A 25,027-nucleotide genomic window follows, 5' to 3' on the forward strand; every position below is an offset into this window, starting at 1 on the left:
TGATATTTTAAACTGTTTTAGAGGTTTTAATTGTATTGTTTTAGTATTGACATGTTTGCCCCCCAAGGCTCCTTTGGAGGAAGGTGCAGGATATAAATCAAATAAATAAATAATAAAGTGTGGTATGTTGCATGACCTCATGACATCAGAACATGCATCACAACATCATGTGTCATTGGGATCCCCTCTTGGGCTGTTTTGACATGTCATCACAATGCCACACACCCTTGCAGTGACTCAAGCATGTACTTTTAGCGCTGTGGCACAAACTCTTCCCTTGGAAGTGAAGCAAGCCCCAGCATTGTTATGTTTTCAACATTAGTTGAAGCATTTTATGTTCTTCCAAACCTTTCTAAATCTTGTTTCTTTTATCACTGCAATTTTAAATTCTTGTTGGTTTTTATTTTAATACTGTTTTATGATATGTGTTATATTTTATATTCTGTTTCTTTACACCACTCAGGTATTCTCTGGTCACATCCATGCAATACATTTAAAGCACATTTAAAAGACATGGCTTCCCCCAAAGAATCCTGGGAACTGTAGTTTGTTAAGGATGCTAGGAAATGTAACTCTGTGAGGGATAAACTACAGTTCCCAGGATTATTTGGGGGACAGCCATGTTCTTTAGATGCACTTTAAATGTATGGTGTGAATGTGACATCTGAATGGAGAGCAGCTTATAAATTCTGAAATAAATAAATTACATAAATAAATGTGTCACTAGGTTCCCTTCTCTGATTCGCTGTTTTCATGTTCCAGTCATGAGCAGCAAGCTGAAAGAGCTGAATGGGCAGTAGTAGCAACATAGAGGAGGATGCCCAGCAGGATCCTTCCTTCAGAAAGTAAAGGGTTAGAGCATGTGAAAAGGCAGTGGAGTTTGGATGCGCAGGAATGCAGAATGCATATGAACAAAACATAGAAATTAAATCATAATCTCTGTTTGAATTACAATATTAAAATTCATTATATAGAAAACTAGACACAGTAGGCATCTGGGAGTTACAAACCTAATAGATTTGACTTATGAGCTACCTAATTTGAGTTTCAGTGGCATCACTAATATAAGGGTTAATAAGAACACTGTTATCTAAGGGTGTAGTCGTGCGAGGTCTAGGGGAGTCTTAGTTCCTTTACTTTTTGGGGAGCAGGGTCCCAGCAGGGTCCCTATGTCTCCAGCATCCTACAGGTCAATCAGCGTGAAAGGGAGTGTGTTAGCCACTGAGAAGAGTCTTCTAGCATCCTTCTTTCCTGCTGATTGTTGCCAATCCGAGTGAAAGGGGGCAAGTCAGCCCCTGAGAAGATTTTTCTCAGTGCTAACACTCTCCTCTTTCATGCTTATTGGTTCCTAGGCATTAACAAGGATCTCATTCTCAACCCCACAGCAGAAAAAGGGGGAGGGAGCTAACTGTGATCAACATAAAGGGACCCTGCACTTCTGAATTTCCCCTTACACTACTGGGTATCCTCCAGGAGATAGAGTCAGGCTGGCAAAGCAACTAGGATCAAAGACATCAAAAAGAAAGCAAATGGAAATCCTTTTGTTTTGTGGGAGACCAGAGAGGCTGACCTGGATGAGAAATACCAGAGAGGCTGCTAACAACATGCATTGACTTGTTTACAGAGTAAAACATCCTTTCAGTATGTTGTCCAGTCCCAGTAGTGTAGTGGCAAATTTATTTATTTATTATTTATTATTATTTATTACTAGTATTTATTAGTCGCTTTTTTTCAACAATAGAACTCAAAGCGACTTACATTCAGAAGTGCAGGGTCTCTTCATGACAGTCATGCCACACACCCTAACAGCCACACACCCTTTTCCACTTTCCCCCATCTTCGTTGCTCTCCCTGTCATCTCATGAATCCACTCTCCACTACAACAGACATTCCTAGGAGCCAATCAGCATGAAAGGGGAGACTGTATGTTAGCTACTGAAAAGAGCCTTCTCAGTGGCTGACCCACCTCCTTTCACGCTGATTGGCTCCGATCAGCACAAAAAGATAAGGACTCTTCTCTTCTTAGTGGCTAACATGCTTAATTTTCATGCTGATTGGCTCATACATAGGGACCTGGTTGAGACCTTGATCCCAAAATAGTAATGGGTCTGTGACCCCCCATGACCTTGGATGACTACATCCCTGTCCAGTCCACTCAAATGCTCATCCATAGATCAATTAAACATCAGAGCTGGGTTAGACACCTGAAGACGTCTGTACAGCAAAGTCTACACATACAGCAACAGGAGGTGAAAATGAGAAAGAATAGACTGCATCACATCAGACTGCAGGTTGGGAATCATATTTTTAATGCTCCCCTACACTAGAAGCTTAAATAGAAATCTAGCATAGCAGATGTCAGGGAGAATGCTGGAACAGAACCATTCTCCCTGATGTGCTCATTTTATACTTGCAGGGAGTTTTTCCATGGAGGAACATTGAAAAAGTGGCCATTTTTTGCCTGCAATCTAAAGTGGCACAGTCTATTTCCCCACCTCTATTGGCTGCATGTGTAAACAAGGTCTTAGTTGATTAATCATATGAGTTTTAGTTGATTAATCCATTAAATTTACATAAATTTGCATATTCATAAAAGTAATACTTCTTAAGAAAAAAACATAGTTTTGTTGCTTTTAGATGATGCACACAGATGTCAGAGAAGACACCACTGTAGGTGAGGCAACGCTTCCTGTTTGAAGAGAGAAAAGAGAATGCCACTTTTTGTGTGTGTATATATAGAGCTACCCATTGCTGGCAAACTCTGAACTCTTGCTGCAGCTAGAGTCATCAGCAGGCCTCCTGTTGTAGCATTTTGCCAGCCTCCTAATTTGCGCAGACTGTTAGTGAGAGCCGTGCTTAAGCCACCTATCACCAATCCTGGGTCTCATCCTTGTCACTCCAAACGCTGTATCACCTGTGTGTACCTCAGGGAGACAGCTACTTTCACAAGCAATAGGACAGGCAGGACATACTACATCAAACAGAACATCACCTGCAGGTCCTGCAATATAATTTATGTCATCGAATGCAAAAAAACAGGATGTCATATCCACTACGTAGGAAAAAAACACAACTGATCTACGCACACGCTTCAGAAACCACAAATCGGCAATCTTAACAAAAAAAGTGGAGCAACCAAGTTGCAAAACATTTCAGCATTGAGGGTCACAGCCTGTTGGACTTTTCTATAACAGCTATAGAGATGCCAACAGATCCAGCAGCATTTACTAAAAGGGAGAACGTTTGGATATACTTTCTGGACACATTGGCACCACATGGCTTGAATCTGGAGGACAGTACAAACATTGCTTCTGCAAATGAAGCCCCTCTGAGCATTCCATCCTCCAAGCTCTATAACTGCCACCTTGGTAACAGCATTTGTATGTTAGCAGCTGATGAAGGCGGAAGCCAAAACATTTTGGTAATACAATAAAAACCTCTGTTTTGTTAATCACTATTATGTGCATATATTTTTAGGTGATTAATGGAATCGTTATAGGGATCCAGAGCAAGCTTGGGTGAAGTTCTGTTTGTTGCTTTCAAAACTGTCTATATATATCAGTTTTATCATATGGACTATCTCCCATACCTTAAGTATTCATTCATCAGATGAAGGAGATGTCAGGACATATCCAGCAGTCACCTCTGCCTGTATTTCCATCTAAAACTTATTATTAGGCAGGACTAGAATATGCTGCATGTCTGCGTTAGTGGCATTACACCTCTAACGTATTTTGTGTTTCTCTATAAATACAATTTATCCTGAATGGAGTTAAGTACCAATGGGATATTACATTATAAAAAAATTGTTTCAGACTGACACCGATAGTTTGATATGGAACATACTTCCATAGCCATTTTAAATTTCTATTGGTATTTCAGCCCCTACATCTCACTCTCATTTAGTTTGATGGCTATTATTTTATAAATCAGAGTCCATAAGAATATTTACTTAACATTTTTTGAGTCTGTTGTATAATCCTGAACATTTCAAACTTAGTTTTATCTCATATATCTCTCTTTTAAGGTGGCACCTGCCACCCGCAGTTTATATAAATCCTTTATTAAAAGCAATTAATTTTAAAAAAAATCTGATTAGCCTCTTGGCTAATAAAAGCTAGCAGGGATGGCACTGTCGGCTGGGCCAGGGAAGTGATTAATGCCTCTCTGTGTGAGGGGGTGGTCCCGAATTGCCTTAAGGCGGCGGTGGTGAGACCACTTTTGAAGAAATCTTCCCTGGACCCTAAAAATTTGAATAACTACAGGCCGGTAGCAAATGTGCCATTCCTGGGCAAGGTTCTGGAAAGGGTGGTTGCATCCCAGCTCCAGGCTCTCTTGGATGAGACCGATTATCTGGATCCATTTCAATCGGGTTTCTGGCCCGGTTTTGGCACGGAGACGGCCTTGGTCGCCCTGTATGATGACCTTTGTCGGGAGAAAGACAGAGGGAGTGGACTATTGCAATGCACTATACGTGGGGCTGCCCTTAAAGACGGTTCGGAAACTGCAGCTCGTGCAGAATGCAGCGGCCAGATTAATAACTGGGACCAAGCGGTCAGAGCACATAACACCGATTCTGGCCCGCTTGCACTGGCTGCCTATATGTTTCCGGGCCCGATTCAAAGTGCTGGTTTTAACCTATAAAGCCTTACACGGCACGGGCCCGCAATATCTGATGAAACGTCTCTCCCGATATGAACCTACCCGTACACTGCGCTCAACATCGAAGGCCCTCCTCCGGGTGCCTACTCATAGAGACACCCGGAAGGCGATTACAAGAAAGAGGGCCTTCTCGGTGGTGGCCCCCAAACTTTGGAACACCCTTCCTGACGAGGTTCGCCTGGCACCTACACTACTATCCTTTCGGCGCCAGGTGAAAACCTTCCTCTTTGCCCAGGCATTTTAACATTTTAACATTTTTTTAACATTTTTAATTTTAGTATTTTGTACTTAATGTTCTAACAGACAGTTAAATTGTAATCTGATGACCAGGTCGTTTTTTTAAAATTGTATTTGTTGTGTTTTTACTTGATGTGCACCGCCCAGAGAGCTTGCTATGGGCAGTATAGAAATTGAATTAAATAAATAAATAAATAAATAAATAACATATTTCTAGTCAGTCAAAAGGCTTTTAAATGATTGATCCAACTGAGTAATTGGCTTAAATGCTGCAGCCCTAATTCAAAGGCAGCATTGTAGCAGGGTGTTATTCTGGTTTTGGGGATACTTTTCTCTCTCTGTTGTTTTCATATTGGAACCCACTGATAACAGGCAGGAAGTGCTGAGGCACCTTTAAAACTAATGGCAGCAATTTGTTTCAATTAAGTGGCCATTTCCTTTGGCTGCCTGGAATGCCTGAAGCTTCTTAATAAAACCAGAAGCAACATCCTCCTCTTGAAAAGGAGACTCACAATACAACCCTGTACATGTAGGAGTGAGTAGAGTTGCATTCCCTAGGGCCTTGGCCATTGAACTCAATGGGACACACTCTCAGGTACATGTATACAGCACAAGTGATGAGCCTGCATGCCAGATCAGGCCCATGAAGTCATTTTTGGTGGCCCACCAGTCCCCATCTTCCCACTGTAATGCTGGGTTTCCTTTCAGATGAGCACTGTGACAGGGATAAATACGTGTTAGGGATGGAAGGATCTGTCCATTCCATTTCTCTCAGTTTCTGAGTTTTCCACCTTAAATTCGTTTCTCCAGATTTCTGCAGCAATTTGCTTTGTTTGCTTGTTTTTAATCATGAAAATTCCTCAGCAATTTAGTGTGACTTTCTCCTAATAAATTACATTTTTGTATGCAGTTTTGACCAAGGCACACATTTCTACAAGCAATTTCTCCTAATATAATGCATTGTTGTATGTTATTTTCACTAATATAGTTTCATTTTATGCACATTTCCCCCTAAAAGATACATTTTTGTGACCATTGTTTTATTGGAGAACTGCATTGCAAAATTCAGTTTAGCACAAATTTCAAAGGATGGCTGTGTTTCGGTTCTCATATTGTTTCAGAAAGTGCAAATTTGGTAAATTCGGCTTTAAAAGTGAATTGAATGAATTTTGTCCCCCATCCCTAGTGTATATACGTGTGTGTGTGTGTGTGTGTGTGTGTGTGTGTGTGTGTGTGAATGAGAGAGAGAGAGAGTGAATGAGTGCTTTGTGCCTGCATGTAAGTATGAGCAAGAAAGAGAGTGCGTGGTGTGTGTATGCATTGTGTGTAATGGTGTGTGCATGTGATGTGCATGTGCGATGAATGCAGTATCCTTGTGCATGTTCAGTAGCTGCTTTGGCCATGGTCATCCTGGGAGGGTTGACCAAACTTGAATGTGACCCTTGGGCCAAAAAAAAGAAAAAGGTTAGTAACCTCTGTTTTAGACAGCTGGTATAGCACAGTGGGGAGGAGAGCCTGGCTGAGAGTTCAGAGTCTGTGAGTTCAAATCCCTGCTCGTGTCTCCTGGGTGTAAAGGGCCAGCTAAAGATCACCTGCACAGTGAGTGGCTCAGGGGTTACGTGCCCTGCCATCTGTGCAGCCGTGGGCAAGCGGCATAGTCCCAAGGAGCCCAGTTGCCCCCCAAGCTGGCAGTTATGGACAAGGAAGGGGCTGGCTTGTGCAGCTGTGGCAAGCTGAGCAGGCCCCTGTTGTGGAGGACTAGCCTCAGAGGGAGGCAATGGTAAACCCCCTCTGAATACCGCTGACCATGAAAACCCCATTCAAAGGGTAGTCATAAGTCGGGATCGACTTGAAGGCAGTCCATTTCCATTTCATCAGTGATGGTGTCATCTCACACCTAAAGCCTTCCATACATGCTACTAGGAGGATTTAAAGAAGTATTATGTGGGGATTGGTGGCAATGAAAGGATTACAGGCGCCTGTTTTATGTGAAGTGAGGCTGAGGAACCAGAGGAATCCCTGACAAGGGCAATGAGGTCTAGAGGAGTTGACTGAGTTATTGGGTGGTATACAGACGCTGTAGAGAGCCAGTGTGGTGTAGTGGTTAGGGTGTTGGACTATGACCTGGGAGACCAGGGTTCAAATCCCCACACAGCCATGAAGCTCACTGGGTGACCTTGGACCAGTCACTGCCTCTCTGCCTCAGAGTGAGGCAATGGTAAACCCCCTCTGAATACCGCTTACCATGAAAACTCTATTCATAGGGTCACCATAAGTCAGGATCGACTTGTAGGCAGTCCAACCTCTGTTTTATAGTATAGTATTGCAGACTCAGTCTTCAGTCCCTGAGGTCTGGTTCATTCTTGTATCTCTCGATTTCTGATCACACAATAGGGTGGCCAAGTGTAAAAGGCTCCTTCACGTTTAATAGTTGTGAAAAAGAAGCACTTTCAACAGGTTTCTGCTCTTCAACCAAGTAGCAGCAGCGCCTCCACGTGACTTTTTGGTGTGAAGCGAAAGAGAAGGGTGTCTGCTAGGCCTCCAGCTCCTCAGTACGTGCCTCCAACCCTGCTTCGGACAGTTTCTGGCCCTTGTCATTAGGAACCTTAGTTTGTGGGCGCCCTCTAAAGTCCAGCCAGGTTCAGCCTGATTGGTTAGACTGGAAGGGATGGACAGATCTGTCAAAGTTGGTTTCTCTTCGTTTCTCATTTTTCCAGTCTTAAGTTCAGTTCTCCACATTTCTGCATCAGTTTTAATATAAAAGAAAAAGCCCTCCGTCAGCCTTTTAGTGCATGTGTTCTCCAAATATACACATTTTGTATGTAGTTTTGTTTCATATACACTTTTTTGCAAGCCATGCTCCCTAATATAATGCTGTGTGGCATGTTATTTTCACAAACATATGCATTTTTGCACACTTTCCCCTCGTATACACATTTGTGTATGCGGCTTGAGAAGTGTGGATTTCAAAGGCTATCTTCGTCTTGGTTTGTATATTGTTTTGAGATGCGCAAATTAGATAGGTTCATATAAAAATGTGAATGGAACCAAATTTCTCTCCCATCCTTATTGGACTGTGACCTGTCATGGACAGTTCCTGCACTGTCATCCAGAGAACAGGACACCAGCAGGAATCATGCAGGCCATTGCAGCACTGCGCAGGTATTTATAGATCTCAGCCAGCTCTGTGGATTTGGTTTCAGCCGCTGGGATTCATCAGCACATTCCTGACACTGCAGGGAATGTATGCCCCCAACCACTAACTCTGAATTAAAAAAAAATACTCTGGAGCATAACCTTAGCTCCTGATTGCTTCATTTCCTTCTCAGAACCCGAGTCCCGAAGCCTTTCTTACCTCCCCACAAGCCTCCCCCCACTAACCATACCCTTGCCTTTTTCTTATTAATCCATGCTGCTGCTGCAATGCCTTCCATAAAATCTGGAGGCTGTATCTTTCTGGGATGCCCAGCCCAATCACTTTAACCATCCATGTTACAGTTTCTCTCAGATGGGATATATATGTTGATTTATTCCGGAGTATGCATAGCTAAAATTGCTCACTTCCTAGAATTTAGGCTGAACTGAAAAAACCAATAAACCAATAAACAAAAAACAGTAAAGCATTTACAACCAGCAAATAATCAATCACATTGATTAAAATCAGCGTTTTCTGTCCTCCCCTTGCCATTCTCCCATTACACCTCTGGTCTGCCTGATTTACTAATATCCAGATATCAACCCTAAACCCATCAGGCCAGGTGTGGGAAGCTTTTAGCCTTCCAGATGTTGCTGAACTACAACTTCTGTCAGCCTCACAAAGCATGGCCAGTGACCAGGGATGATGAGAGTTGTAGTTCAGGAACATCAGGAGGGTGAAACGTTCCCCACACCTACATTAGGCCTTCCTCTTCTTTCAGGAAACACAGGATCCCAGGATTCCAAGTCTGTTGCTCTAACTCCCAGGTACAAAAGAAACCAGGATTCTGAGCTTCCAGTTTCTCTAATACAGTACACTAGAGCACTCTGTCTCTCTATCTTAGAAAACCCAGGAGTCCTGGCTCTTATTTCTTATCTCCTCTGAAATGAAACTCTGCTGGTTTCCCTGTCACTTTGAGGGAGTGCGTTGCAGTTGCTCCTAACAGCTAATAATAGACTAGCACTCTGGCAAGCGGCTTAGCTCCCTCTCTTTCCCTCTCCACCCCTCCAGCCCAGCCACCTCATATGGGCATGGCAGGGCCCATGGGCTTGGCGTTCTCATCTATCTTGGAGGCTGGGCTTGGCAGTCATTGGCTGGGGGCTGAAGGGCTAATCTAGGCCAGCTGTAGATGTCGCTCATACAAACTCTGGGCTGGAAACTGTATATTTCTATCCCTTGGTTCTCCTTGTGGGCTGAGCGCCTTTCCTAGTTGCTTGTCTCTGAGACCTCTACTGAGACTTCTGGGTGCAAGACATATAGCTTCCACCCCTCCCCTTCTGCCATGGCTTCTTGGAAGGCCTGGACAATGGGTCTCCTTCTGGTCCTGCTCTGCTCATTCCAGCTTCCCAGAGCACAGGGAGAGGATCAGCAGCAGCACCATGACCACCACCATGGCAATGTAGAGCACCATGGAAACCACCATGAGGATGAACTCCACCATCACAAGGAACCCCATCACCACTATGAACACCACGATCAGCATGGTCATGATGATGATGGTGATGACAACTATGACTATGATCATCATTATCACCATGCGAGTCACCTTCATGAAGCAGGACATCACCAAGGAGGCCACCATCCTCACCATGATGATGATGGTGATGATGATGACAATGAAAAGGAACATCATCACCACAATGGACATCACCATGGTGAGCACCATCATCACCACGTTGACCACCATGATCATGATGATGATGACAATGATGACCATGACAAGCACCATCAGCAGCATGAACATCATGGTAGCCATCAACACCACTATGATTATAATGACGATGAACACCTCCACCATCATGAGCACCATGGTGACCACTACCACCATCATGATGATGACAACGGTGACAGTTATGACGATGATCATCATCACCACGAACATCAGAGTGACCACCACCATCATCACCACCACCAAGAGCATGATGATGATGAAGATGATGATGATGAACACCACCACCACCATGAACATCACGGCAATCACCATCACCACCATGATTCTGAAAATGATGATGATGAACATCACCACCATCATGAGCATCACAGTGATCACCACCACAATGATGATAGTGATGAAGATGAACACCACTATCATGGACATCACAGTCACCACTATCACCATGATGATCATGACAACGATGATGATGACAGTGATGAAGAAGAGCACGTCAGTCATCACCATCATCACCATGATGAGGAGGAGGAGGAGGAGGAGGAGGAGGAGGAAGAGGCCCATGGGCACCATCACCATCGTGGCCATCATCACCATAAGGAAGGGGAGGATGAGGAGGATGAAGAACACCATCATCATCACCATCACCACGGTGATAAGGAAGAAGAGTCTGATGAAACTTCATCTAAGGAAAAAGAGGAGGAGAAGGAGGAAGGACACAAACAAAAGCATCACAAACATGAAGGCCGTGAAAAGGCCAAGAAACACTCTGAAGGGGAAGAAGGTGAGAGAAATTCAGTGGTTGGGGGCAAGGTGGGCATGTGATAAGACCATGTTTGTTTTTGTTAGTAATAACAGATAGCCTTCCCAACTCTGCCCATCCAGCTTTCATTAATGTCCCAGAAGGCCCATAAATTGTGGCGACCTTTCTTCGCCTGTTAAAGAACCTTGCCTGTTCTCTGCACACAGAAACTCTTGACTCCTCAATATTTCCCTCTCTGGTAATCCCAGAAGCCCAACTCCCTCCTCTTTAGTAGCACCATCCAGCTAGGCCCCAATAACCACCTGGTTCCCACCTGCACCCTAGACCTCCTCCCTCCCCCAGCAAGAGAACCTAGGATGGCCTCTGGACATCTGTCTCTATGTCTTTCTTTTCCATTGAAGAAGAGGAAGATGATGAGGATGAAGAGGATGAGGACGATGAGTACGAGGCAGGCTCACTTTGCCATTACTGCGCTTTCTGCAAGGTAACAAACCTCCACACACAGACCTGCTCAGCTCTGTCCTGTGGGCTTTGATTGCCACAACAGATTGTTGTTAAGCAATTGGGGTCTCTTCCTGTGGCAGATGCATGCCTCACATCTTTTTGTCCACTCCTGTCTGATGCCAGTCGCCAGTTAATCCACAGCATGATGCTTTCTTCGCTGTCTCTGAGGCAGGCATAGGTTTCTTCCTCATTGCCGATTGAGACACTGGTTAGCTGATGTGTGGAACATAGAGATCTGCCTTCTACTGAGTCTGACCATTGGCCCATCTACCTCAGTGTTATCTACACTGAGTGGCAGCGGCTCTCCAAGGTTGCAGGCAGGGAGTCTCTTCCAGCCCTACCTGGAGATGCCGGGGATTGAACTTGGGACCTTCTGCATGCAAGGCACGGTGCTCTGCCACTGAGCTACGGCCCTTTCCCATTTCACAGTACATCTTTCACACATTTCCTTTCCTTTTGATCCTTGGAGCAGAAAGGAGAACTCTGTGTTTCCACCTCTCCACGAAAAGCAGTTTGGGCTTAGTTATGCCATGGCTTGTTCCTCTTCCTGCCCTCATTTGTGGTTATGTCTTTTGTGAGAGTCTACCTTATTTTGCACATCTTACTGCACTGCAGTGTGTGCATGCACATTTGGAAGGCCTGACTCAGAGCTGGCTTTTTCCTGTGCCTTTCCTTGCTCTGTGTCTATGCATGCATCCTTCTCTTCCTTCCTAACTTCTGGATACTGTCTATGCCAAACTACAAATGGCATGAGAGAGATCCATAATCTAAGAAGGCCATGTCTTCTGCTTATTTATAGGGCTGTCAGAAGACAGTCCTCAGTTTGAAGGTGTCTTCTACTGAAAGTGCCCCCTGGGCCATGCCCAGTTTAAAGATAAAGACCTCTAATGCAGGAGAGCAGGAGGAGCCTTGACTGTCCATTAGTAGTTAGCACCTGTACAGCTGAGTGGGCACACAGATCTCCTGGTCACAGTCTTCTCTATTATGTCAAGATATATTGTGTTTCTATTTCATTTGCATCTATACATAGCATATGTATAGATTTTATGCAAAGTGCAGATGCAGATTTGTATACTCTTTTGTCCTCTTTTTTATGATGTACACACTGCCACCCTCCCAATATTTTAATTTTCACTTAAAAGCAACCTGGGCAGTCAATTGAATCAGAGCAGTGGTGCTGGGCGAGGGCAAGGTTAACCTCTCCGGCCCTTTGTCATTTCACCAATCCAAATTCCCCCCTCCCAAAGCTGCTGATTGCCCTGCTGGGGAAAACATACTGATACCAATCTAAATTGGTGGCTGTGGGTCCACTCTGCTTTTAAGTGAAAATGAAGAGGGGAGATCACTTTGAAGAACATGATTGTACACTTCTGAGTGTAAGCTACTGCTGTCTAGCCATCAGTGTGCGTGCGCTCCTGTATATGCAAAGAGTACATCAGAGAGGCCCTTATTCCTGAATAACCCCCCCCCCCAGCCTACTGGAGCATTTAATGCATATTTACACTTGTGTGGACTGTGGACACAGGACCTGCTAACAGAGGAGGAAGCCCACAAGAGTGTACTTTGCCCAGAGACCCTTCAGACCTGGAGCTCACTTTGCAAGGTATCAGGAGAGGATGTGACCTCCTATATCTGGGACCTATTAGTGAAGGGCAGGTGGTAACAACAACAACAACAACAACAATAATAACAACAACAATAATAACAATAATAATAATAATACCCTATTCTTCCACAAATCCTTTTGCCCTCCCTTTGTGCTCTCCTCCTGTCTGGGCTGTGAATGAGGACATCCCAAGACATTTTGCTGCCTGAGGCAAAGACAACACACACACACACACACTCCATGTACAGAAGCTGATTGGACTGGCAGCTGAATCTTACTTCACCACTGAGGACAGGATAGCATCCTCCATTGCACCTGACATTAACAGGCCAGATTAGGGGCCCAGGACAGGCTATGTAGCAACAGAGGGAAATTGCTGGGGGAAGGGGTCAGGAAGAACAGCTGTGTGCTGTCCCTACCCTCAGCATTGGCCACCAGAGGTGGTCACCTCACTGTGCCAAATGATAGGGCTGGCCCTGGCTGTGGAGGAAGACGGGTGAGAAGGCTGATGGAGCAGTGGGGGGAGGGAGTCAGAAAAGCTGTGTCTTCTGCTGCTGCTAGGATTGCGAACTGGAAACTTCTCCTGTACTTTTACGTTCACAGCTGATAGGGAAAGCTGTGGCTTCTTCCCTGTGTGGATAGTGACGCTATATTGTTAAGTCACTAGGTAGCACTGGGCTTAGTTGTTTCCAGGGGGAGTCAGGAGTTTCCTGTGTCTGTTCTATTGCCGTTTAAGAGAGACAATAAAGTTCTTGTCGAGCCCACTAACTGTTGTGTCCTCCTCAAAGGCTCCCATGGTATACCCCATCCCCCATTACATTTCCTCTAGGAACTTTAACCCATCTCCTCACCTGCCTGCAGGATTCCTACATGCTAGAGGAGATATAGAAAGCGGGAGGGGGAAAGGATCGAAGCAGAAGTACGCAGGAGAAGGTCAGATTCAGGAGTGAATTGAAAACTGCAGAGGAATCTCTTGGTTGCGATCAATATTTTTACAGGGACAACAGGCTTGTTCAGGTCAGAGTCTGGCTACTGTAATACAGAATGAGTTACAACAATATTTTCAGGGGGATTCTAGTGGTGGTGGTTTCCAAGGTGGTCGTGACCAGGATAACTATATAGGGCCTGGGATGTATCTCAGAAAGGTCGTGGCTCACTGGTAGAGCATTTGCTTCGCATGCAGAAGGTCCCAGGTTCAATCACCCAACAGGACTGCGGGGAGGGGAACCCTGCCTGAAAACCTGGAGAACTGCTGCCAGTCAGTGTAGAGAATACTGAGCAAGATGAACCAACAGTCTGGTATAAGGGAACTCTTTATGCTCCTATTGGACCGTCCAGATGTTCTTTTTATGATTTGTGCTTCTGATGGTATTGGGGTGGTTATATGTGATCCTGCTTTCAACACAGATTGTGCCTGCAAATGTTTTGGGGTGGACATATTGCTTCATTGGCAATCAGTGTAGGCCCTATCACTTCTTGATGTAATCCAGTAACTTTTTATACCACAAATGTTTAGATTTATTTTTTTGTCCTGCTTTTGTTGTGCTGTAGGGCCAGAGTGCCCCTCCAGACAGCAATATTGCAATAACACTGGGGAAGCAATGCAGAACTAATAAAGCAGAATAATGTGTGGACAGGCCCAGTATGAATCTGCCACGAACACACTGTTATTGTATCAGGGACACGTTGCAGAATGTAATTGCAAAAACAAGCAAACCCATCAGTCTGGAGGGGTCCATTGTGCAGAGTGGTTTTGTTGTGGCATGTAGGCCAGAACTGCTTTGGTGTGGATTTCTCACCCAAACAGACCCAGCAAAGCTGTCGTGAAAATGTCCTCCCTTTTTCCTCCCCAGCATTGCGAAGAGTGTGACAAATGCCCTTGTAAAGAAGGAGACAGCAGTGAATACTGTGCAAGCTGTCAGGTTGGTGTCACAAACTTATCCCTCCATGCTTGTTCCCATTCCTTCCCCTGCCAAAAACTTGCTCCTCTGGTGTTGTGAATGTCAGCCACAGCAGTGCTCTGCTACCAGCAGTAACTCTTCCATTTCTCTTCCTGCAGTACTGTCATTTCTGTTACGTTTGCCCTGTGTGTGAGACAGCTTGTGCGCCAGGTGAGTTGTAGTCTGTGGTTTAGTAGAGCAGTGGGCAGAAGGTAGACTGGGATCCACTGGTAGATCTCTCTTGACTGGTAGGGATGGAAAGACCTGTCAGTTTCGGTTCTCTGTTTCTCAATTTTCCAATTTTAAATTCAGTTCTCCACATTTCTGCAGCAATTTGATACTTTTTTGGGGGGGGGAATCCTCATGAAAATTCTCCAACATTTTAGTGCAAATTTCTCCTAATAAACACATTTTTGCAGGCAGGTTTGACTAATGTACGCATTTTTGCATGTTATTTTCACTCATATATTCATTTTTATGCACACTTTCCCCAATATATGCATTTCTGTAAACACTGGTTGGTGAACTGCATTTCAAAATTTGATTAAGTTTGAATTTTGAAGGGTGACTGTGTTTCAGTTGTTTCGGACATGCAAATTTGATAGATTCAGCTTTAAATGTGAACTGAATTGAATTTCTTTCCCATCTCTAACTGGGATCCACTGGTAGATTTCTCTTCAGTGCTTTTCAGTGGATCAGCAAGGATTCTAACTCCCAATTGTTTAACAATAGTAACAAGAAAAAGGGTGTTTTCCTTCTCAGTTAGGCTGCTGAGCTGAAGAAATATGGGGGTGGCATGTGAAGAAATCAGGAGTGGATTTTTGTGCAATAGGACAGTAAGATCAGTTCCAGTATTGCTCAGCTGAGCATGTGCTCAGACAGAGGCACCCCATTCTTTAATTCTAATGTTTGCATTGGGCTCCAGTCTGTGGATCACAGGTTTGAGTAAAAAATTAAAGAGATCCTGGAAGCCTGTAGTTTGTTCACCTCTGATTTGGTGGGTAGAGCGTCAGACTTGGACTGATAGGAGGCTGGGAAGAATCCAGGTTCAAATAACTGCTAAACCATCTAGCTCACTGTGTAACTTTGGCTGTCACCATCTGTCTACTATCCCCCCCCTCCACCCCCAGGGGTGTTATGAGAAAATAGGATGAATATTCCTGCTTATGCCACCCTGTGTTCTGTGAAGGAAGGGTGCATACAAATAAGCAATAAGCACAGCATGATGACTTTATAAACCACGTTTTAATGGGAAGATGTAAGCTCAGGATGAACAGATGGTATATGCCTTAGAAACAACAAAAATGATTTGTTCTATTTTATGTTCTGCAGGGAGCATTGTAGACGAATTAACTGGAGCCTTATTTCAGTAAGTAACAGCCCTCCATCTCTTTCAGTGTCTAATCCTAGGGAGAGGCAGCAACTGGACTCCAAATCACACACCTGCTCCAGACATTTATTCCACTTTAAGCAGTCATGGCTTCCCCCAAATAATCCTGGGAAGTGTAGTTTGTGAAGAGTGCTAAGTGTTATTGGGAGACTCCAATTCCCCTGACAGAGCTCCAATGGCCAGAATGTTTTAACAGTCAGCCCCTCTTCCCAGAGAATTCTGGGAATTGGAGCTCTGTGAGGGAATAACGCTCTAACAAGTCTCAGCACCCTTTACAAACTATACTTCCCAGGATTCTTGAGGGGAAGCCACAACCGTTTACAGTGGAATAAATGCCTGGTGTGGATGTGGCCCTAGTGTAGTAGCCAGGGCCGGCTCCAGGAATGCCGGGGCCCTAGTAGCCTCTGCCTCTGGAGGGAGGACAGCCAAGATCCAGCAGAGATCTTGCAACTTAAATGTTAGACTTGAGCCTTCAGTTCAAATCTTGTTTCAGCTTGCTAGGTAAAGTTGGGTAAACTTATCTCCCAGCTCTGTTTTCCTCATCTGTGAAACAGAAATAATATGAGACCTTTCAAGACATACGGATCTAGGACAAGCATCTGTCTAGAAAGGAGACACAGCTCTGACCTCTTTGGAGAAAGTGCTAGATATGCGTGTTAACCAGAAATAAAGATTATAATAAAGCCCATATTGAGAGGTACAGAAATAATAATTTAGTGGGGGAGCTATTGACATCCAGAATTCAAACCTTTATTCTCTTTCTCTTTCAGGACATTTGCCAACATCTTTGAGCAGCAGGAGCATTGAAGCACCCCTAGTGGAGAAGCCAAAACTAGGAGGGCGGGGGGGGAAGCAGGTGACCCTTGATTTTTATGCCAAACTACATGTGATGAGAGATTCCATAATTCTTCCTTTCAACAGTCCTTTCCCTGCTTCCTTGTCCTTTCATAAATCTCCCCCTGGTTGTCTTTCTTCTGCTGGGTGAGAGAAAGATACAGAGTTCTATTTATCCCAGACATTTGGAAAATCAGCTGGGGGTTGATTTTGAGAGGACACCAAATGGCAAGAAAGGAAAGGGTTAAGAGGTCATCTTTACCTGACCTCCTGCTCCCAATTTCTGCCTCTCGTAGCTACTATTAATAAAAAAAAAACCTGTTGGAAGACTCACAATTTTAGAACTGGCAGTTTTAACCTAGTTTGGCATATGTAGTTAGCAGGGAAGCCACCCCATGCAGGCTGAAGCCTGTTGGGCAGGGAGGGGAATCAACATTTATGGGGCTAATGTACATTGGGGCAAGGAATAACTAATGCCTCAGTGATCCATGTGTCCCCAGCCTCTGAATCATTTTGAACTTGATCACACTTGTGGCTTGTTCCTGAGCAATAGGTCTGCTGCTCATGTCTCAGCTCACTGGGTTAGGAATCGATGGCTCTCTAGTTGTTGTTGGACTCCAATTCCCATCATCCCTGATTATTAGCTATGTTGGCTGGGGCTGATGGGAACTGGAATCCAGCAACATCTGGAGGGCCACAGGGTCCCCCCCTGCCTTAACTGAATAGGCTAGGCTCAATTATAATGTGATCTTGCACATCTTGATTACTTACTGCAGAATCATGAACTGATCAATCTTCCAAATGTTTTTCCTTGAAAACATTTGTGTCTGACAGCTTTTGGAAGCTTGATCGGTGGAAATGGCTTATTCATAGGTGGGTGTTGTCACTTGACAACTGCAGTCATCAAGGGATAAATGTACCTGTGTGAACCAGCTTTTAACCTGCACTACAACTGGCTTCAACACCAGCTTGACTGCAATTTCCTCACCAAGGAATTCTGGGCTTTGTGGTTTTTATAAAGATGCCAAAGAGCCCATCCAGGATTGTCATGTCTTCATAGAACAGTTACCACAGTTCCTTTCTGCTAAGCAGTTATTGTGGCCATAGCCATAAGCTACACTGGTCTTTGCTAAAAACGAAACAAAACCCTGAAAGCAGTTTTAATGATGTAACATATTAGTTAGGCTCCTGTACATTTAATAAGTTAACAGGGAATTTTAATAGGTGTTTGAATTATGCTGTACTGCAGGGACAAGGAACCTGCTGTCCTCCAGATGTTGGTCCCATCAGCCTCAGCCAACATGGCCAATAGTCAGGGATGATGGGAGCTGTAATCCAGCAACATCTGGAGAACACCATACTTGCTACCCCTGTCCTAGAGATCTGTATTTAAAGCTACAGAAGGACACAATTGCTGCACAGAGGAGGAAGAAATGAAATAGAATCTGGCTAGGGATAATTGGTAGTTCCTCTTAGGCAAAAGATTATTGGCCCTTCCAGACAACCTATTTGAAAATGGAAATGGACTGCCTTCAAGTTGATCTCGACTTATGGTGACCCTAGGAATAGGGTTTTCATTGTAAGCGGTATTCAGAGGTGGTTTACTATTGCCTCCCTCTGAGGCTGAGAGGCAGTGACTGGCCCAAGGTCACCCAGTGAGCTTCATGGCCGTGTGGGGATTCAAACCCTGGTCTCCCAGGTCATAGTCCAACACTCAAACCACTATGCCACACTGGCTCTCAAGACGACCTATTTAATGAGTGTTTATTCTGTAGTAATTTGCATCAAAGCAAGTGTTATCCAACACTTCCCTGGGCATTTTCCCATTACTGCCAAAAGTCCATTCTTTGGGGGAAGTGGGTTCATTGCTCCCAGTCAGCTCAAATGGTGCAACCTGAATTTGCCGGAATGTGATTGAATCCCACCTCAAAATAGTGACAGTGAGTCTGGAAGTGCCCTAAAAGCACAAGTAAGATACAGCTGGTTGCAGGGGGTAGCGATGGCGCCTGTTGCTTCTAGGAGCAAACCCTGTGAAAACAAAATCTGAAACAGAACTGCATGTGAAAGGCTCTCCTCTCCTCTCTGGTTTCTTATCATGACTTCATTGTTTGGGATTCTCCTACTTTGGCTCAAATCAAACCCCTATCTCTCCCCTCTCCTGTCATGGATACTCCTCCCCAGCTGCCTTTTTTATTCTTAATTTATAGCCATCGCTTTGTCTTGTTTCCATGGAGAATAAACCCCTTTTTTTTTTGCTCCTGACATGGCTACAGTTTTCTTTAAAGCCTTTGCCCATGGCCAAGTTAAGTGGGAAATTTGGCTGATATTTCTTCAGGTCTTTCACAGGTTGTAATTAATCCACCTTCCCCCCACATATGTTCCCTGCCCCAGTATTTATATCTTTTATTTCCTTTCCTTGGACCTGCCACATGGATTCTGTCCACCCTAGATCCCTTTAGTGTTGCTCAGACATTGCTATCCCACAATAATCTGGAGTGGAATTCTGAACTGTAGTTCCAGACAGCACATCATAGAATGTTACATCCTTGTTAAAATCTCATAATGTTCATCTACACACTAAACACAAAAGTGGCCAATGCATTACCGACTGGGACATTCAATGCTTTCCAGGTGGTCACTCTCCAACACTGAAGCAGCTGGGCAGCCACCTGTTGGGTATGCTTTTATTTGGATTCCTACATTGAGCAGGGGGTTGGACTCAATGGCCTTAGAGACCCCTTCCAGCTCTACTATTCTACAATTCTATAAATATTTTCCTCCTTCAACTCTCCCCTTTTTAATGGCTTGATTCTTTAATGTCATTTCCCTGGTGGGTTTTAAAAAAATCACCCTGAGATAATAAAAATTGACACCTTTTAAATTTGAGACATACTGAATGCCTCCACAGGTATTTTCCTGGTGAGTCAATTGCTGGATGTGATACTATCACAGTTTGGCTCACTCTTACCTGAGAAGTAGTTTGGTAATAAATTACTACTGGAAGACTGAGAAATGATTTTGCTGCTGTTTGAAAGAGACAATGCAAACAATTCAGAAGCAGTTACAATTTCTGCCCTCTCAGACATAAATAGTCATATAGAATGTCTTTTTCAAAGGCAGCATATTTCTTTACTGAAGCAAAGCAGAATAAGTATGGGATAACCACTATTTTTCTCTCATGAGGTGAGGAGAAATAAGTAGTTTACTCCCCCTAGTGGTGGCAGTGCAAATATTACAGAAGTTAGGTACTTTACTGCTGAAAATATAGGAGTAAATTACAGCTGTTTGAAAAGGCAAATGTGAATGCACCACCGTTCTAGCTTGAACTGTTTGCATAGGAAGTGAACACATTCCTCTTTGTGGTCATGCCAGTTCACACAGGCCGGTCTTGGTGCCCAGATGGTGATGTCTACATAGAGGAAAAGACAGTCGGAACAATCCTAGACCTGGCTGCAAGTTATCTTGCTCTCCCTCCCTTGTTTAGTCTCCACTCAATCCTGGATTTGTGTAAGCCCTCCAGACATTGCTGAACTACAACTCCCATCAGCACTAGCAAATAGGACTAGGGATGATGGAAGCTGTAGTTCAGCAACATCAGAAGGGCCAAAAGTTCACCACACCTAGTGTAAGGAATGGGGTGGAGGGTGACCATGCTGCAGTGGGTAGCCTCTCTTTGTGGTGAGAACTGTGCTTGGTCTTGGCTAAAACAGCCTGTGAGAAATGTGGGCTTCTGCAGTTAGTTGCCTTGATGCTGCAAAACCAAGCAGATGCATCCTTGATGCTAGATGGACTCAGCAGACTCACTATGGATTGGGCAAACACACCCCTAGTAACCTCATATTTGCTATAATGGGAGAAGTGGTGGCAAAGGGAGGGCCTCTGTTGCAGGTAGACCAGGGGTGGATTTTTACTGTTATTTTTTGCAAAGCATATCTGTGTACTGTGGAGTGCAGTTTCTGCTCCTGTTTCTATGTTGACTCTAAATTTTCCAATAGGAAGGAAAAGCAACTATTCATTGATAGGGGAGGAAATACAGAGGTTGGTTCAGGAACACAAGGGAGGGGTTCAATCCAGGGGCTTTTGTACCCTCGACTGTGTCCTAGAATGCAACCCAGAATGCATAGTACTCAGTGGGAGCCACAGAGAACTGAACCAGCTCCCAGACATAAAGTCCCATTTTAGGGGTTTTTTTTAGTACAGTGCAATCCTATGGTCGTTATGGTAGCTGGGGTTAGGATACCAATCAATCAAATTTATTAGGCAACCAAATACAGGTTATAGCCAAGAGTTAGGATACTGACTAAGTCCCCCACACAACAGCAATATTGTCATTGTTGGGACTGCAGCAGTAAATATTACAATGCAGGCACAACGGTGGTGTTGCAAGGAAGAAAAAGTGGCTGCTATCAGGACTTGCTTCTGAAGAGATATGATTAGGATTGCACTGAATTAAATGGGTCTTACTCTTTGGTAAGTACATTTAGGATTTCAGCATGGCCAATGGCCAGGGATGATGAGAATTGTAGTTCAGCAAAGGATCCCCACATCTGGACTAGAATTTTTTTTAAATTGGGCCTTTTAAAGACTGTGACAGAGAGTATTGTCTAATAAGAGAAAGATCCTTCAGCCAATATTTCTTGGTGTTCAGAAGAGAGCGCTTGCTGTTGAATTAAACAAAAATCTGGAGATTCTAGAAAATCTTTTCAAACTTTTTTCTTTTTCTTTTGTTTTTTTTTTTAACATTTCCTATCACTCACTTCACTTCTGCCCCTCACTCTTCCCCTCACCTTGAGGCAAACTGGAGTTGAGGGGAGCAGAAGATCTTTCTCCTCTTCCACCTCAGCTTCCTGCTTGCCCCTCACAATCTCCCTGATAGAATGATTTTTTAAATTTTTTGTCAAGGTTGTATTTTTTCTTCTCCCCTCCCCACTCTCATGCAAAACACACCCCTTTGGTTTGCCCCTCACCTCCGCACACCCTCCCCAGGGCGGTGGGGGAAAAAACAGAAGGCAGAAAATATAAACATCAAATGAAAATTATGGGTGTGCAGGGGAGAGGGATGGGGGTAAAGGACACATTTTTAAATTAACAGAGAACTTGTAACGGCGGTCGAAAAAGAAATTCAATTTACACAAGATTCCACAGCACAGATATACACAGAAAATACAACTCTTATATTACAGTAGTCTTGACGGGAGGGGTGGGGTCAGAGGGTGTCTGTGTGCCATATTGTAAAAGTCCAGAGTTCTATTGCCTAGCCCAGGCTGAGATCTCCCCCTTCCAGTTTGAGCATTTCACACCCGAAATCCTGACTCCCTGCTCCAGAGAGAGAGAGAGGGAGAGTCCATGCTCCACCAATATACAGTTTTATCCCAGCACTGGGCCAGGTTTAGCCTTGGAGGGAGCTTCATGCCAGCACTGAGAATTTTGGGGATCCCTCCACATAATTTCTCGCTTCATAATTCCAGGCCCTTCTCTCTGGAGGGAAAGGGAGCTGTATCTTGGCTGCAGCAGGGGGTGGGGTGGTTGAGGGGGAGAAAAAGAGGGAAGCTGTTTTTAAAAGGGGCTCATTACTTGTGCCAAGATGCGGCTGCTTCTGGGTAAAGGCAACAGCAGTGTATACAGGCATCCCCAACTCAGAGCTCAGTAGTTCAAGTAGTTGCTAAGGATGGAGCATGGCTCTTTATTCAGTGCTTCTCTTCTCATTTCCCATCATGAGCTGAGAGTCCATAGCAGAGGGAGAAAAGCCAGTCCCCCTTGTACCTGTGTCATCCTCATCCCCCTCCACTCTTGTTGAGAAGAGGCACAGCGGGGGCAGAACGAGATAAATTTGAGCAGCAATCCCCTTCTGACAACCATGAGATGAAACTGGGTACACCTTTGTAGCAGCAATGCAAAAATTAAAAAGTGCCTACGGGCATTTAGCACCCTTGGGAGGGCAGGAAAAGGAAACGGGTTACCAGGATAGGTGGGCCAGGTGGGCCAATTCGTGGTAACGGAGGCAAGACGAGATGCCCACCCCACTCCTACCCCCATGGACCTACTGGGGACAGAGTAGAGAGACAGGAAGATCAGGCTGGAGTGGTGCGGGGTGGGGTGAGTGGACGGGTGTATATATTCATTCACATTCCTATGCCCCTGCCTGGAACAGACAACAACAATAAATAGACACCAGGATTGAAGGCCCACTTCCCCTGCAGACTTTGGGAAGGGCCCCCTCCTCAGCTTGAGTTCCTTGAGTATGCCGGTGAGCACAAGCCACTGCTGCTAGGAAGAAGGGGGAGAGTACATTCTCTCTCTCTCTCTCTCTCTCTCTCTCTCATATCCCCAAGTGGCCTCATATTCTCCTTTTTAACAACAGTGGCAGCAGCAGCAGCTCCTCCCAGTCTGGACTGGAGCGCATGATGAGGAAGGAGCATCAGCGGGGAGTTCCTCCTGTCCAAGGTAGGGTGACCAGATGCACTCAGGACAGCATCTGCGCACACACATACACACACACACACACACACACACACACACACACACAGAGAGAGAGAGAGAGAGAGAGAGATGTTATTCACACAAGACTAGAGTGAGTGGGTATGTGTTATTAAAAAAATGAAAAAGTTCCCTTTTTCCTAAAATAGTGATAGGGAACATCCAGCCTGCTAGCCAAATCTGACCCGCCTGGCCTCTTTATTGCCACCCACCCTCCCCACCCAGCATGCTCTCTGGGCCACTTTGCCTTCCCCAGCTCACTGCTTCCCATCACCAGCCTGTTTCATGATCATCCCAACAGACACAAAACAGCCTCTAGTCATTCAGAATAGGACCTGTGGTTGCTTATTATTTATTGTCAGATTTGCTTTTAGCCCATGCTTCCTCCAAAGAGCTTGTGGCACCATATATGGACCTGTTCTTCTCTCCCTTTTATTCTCATAACATTAAAACTCACACTATTATCCTATAACAATTCAAACTATAACTAAAAAATAAACAACAAAATTCAAGAAACCATCTCACCTAAGCTATTATGAGATATCAACAAAATAACAGCAAATAATAAGTCAATGTGACCCTTGTCAGCAACAATAAATTATTAAATTATAAGCAAGCAAGACAATCTCAGCAAAAATACAATAAATTAAATGTCACAGACTATGAAAAAAGGACATCTGTGCCGTCAAGTCACTCCTACTCACTCCTCCCTCCCCCGCCAAAATCTTAGGGGACCTGTTTATCCACAGCAGTCTGGCGATGTTTCCCAAACCTCTCTGATCAATAAACCCTCAGTGTGAAGGTCTGAGAGATATGTCACCAGTTGCTTTTCTCCACATGGAATACGAGAAGGGCTACACAAGTGACCTTTCTCCTCTTGTGTGCAGCTCCTTGGCGCAAAACCTCACATGGCCCCTTTATACATTATGGAGTACATACTTGCTCCAAGACAGAGATTCATATGAGTGTTGGAAAAACAGGCAGTGTGTTGCTCCCATCCACAAGCCCTCCCCCACCTTTTTTCAGCCTCCTCTCCACCGTCTTTCCTGACTGCATCTCTTCTGCAGTGCCACCCCCTTCATTCCTCTTGTAGCTCTCTCTGCCCTTCCGATCACACTCCAATTCCCTTTGTTCCATCCTCCCACTCCCACCTTCATCCTTTCTGCCATGCCCGGAACTACCTCTCCTGTCTCCATCTATCCACTAATTGCCTGCTTTTGACCTCCTAGTTGAACCAAGCCTTTCTCCCACTACCTATTCTGTGCTGTTTTTTACTAGCCAGCCTGTCCATCTACCAGGAGCAGGGAACCTTTTTGACTTGCTGGGCCAGATCTTTATTTCCTCCCACCCCACAGGCTGGGGCAACTTTGACAGGTAGGTGGAACCACCCACCTGTTAATAAATCTGATGTCATAATGGCATCAGGTAATTGACAGGTGGGTAGCCCTGCCCACCTGCAGAATTTAGCTTGCATGGGTGTGGGGGAAAAGTGACCAAGCAGGATTGAACTCCCTGCGCATCTGCTGATGCACAGGGAGTTCAATCCTGCTTTCTGCAGGGATTGGCTGTATGAGCAGCTGATCCACCCGCGTCTCTACCTGACCCACACCTGATGCCACATATGTCATGTGGGGGTGGATAGGTGTAGTTCTTGGAAAATGGGCTGGTGGGCCAAATTGGGATGCCTTGTGTGCCAAATTTGGCTCGTGGGCCAGAGATTTTCCACCACTTCCATATACTCTTGCCACT

At 44.7% G+C, this 25,027-nt stretch overlaps 2 protein-coding genes across 13 annotated transcripts in view; one reads left to right on the forward strand and one right to left on the reverse strand.

Moving 5' to 3' along the window:
- The first annotated feature begins 9,408 nt into the window (after positions 1-9,408).
- On the forward strand, positions 9,409-19,063 carry LOC133367141 (uncharacterized). The gene is made up of 6 exons (XM_061590973.1): positions 9,409-10,548; positions 10,929-11,011; positions 14,491-14,559; positions 14,697-14,748; positions 15,910-15,946; positions 16,738-19,063. The coding sequence occupies exons 1-5, from the start codon at positions 9,505-9,507 to the stop codon at positions 15,919-15,921; spliced, it is 1,260 nt and encodes a 419-aa protein (XP_061446957.1). The 5' UTR covers positions 9,409-9,504; the 3' UTR covers positions 15,922-15,946; positions 16,738-19,063.
- The window catches only part of PPFIA3 (PTPRF interacting protein alpha 3), a 71,793-nt gene continuing 62,600 nt past the window's right edge, over positions 15,835-25,027 (reverse strand). For 11 of the 12 annotated variants that reach the window (XM_061590970.1, XM_061590968.1, XM_061590969.1 and 8 more), the window contains one exon: positions 15,835-23,276. The gene's annotated coding sequence lies outside the window, so the exon portion shown is untranslated. The remainder of the gene's footprint in view (positions 23,277-25,027) is intronic. The other variant, XM_061590964.1, reaches the window with a different exon arrangement.

Source organism: Rhineura floridana, chromosome 11, assembly GCF_030035675.1.
Source record: "Rhineura floridana isolate rRhiFlo1 chromosome 11, rRhiFlo1.hap2, whole genome shotgun sequence".
NCBI classification, from domain to species: domain Eukaryota; kingdom Metazoa; phylum Chordata; class Lepidosauria; order Squamata; family Rhineuridae; genus Rhineura; species Rhineura floridana.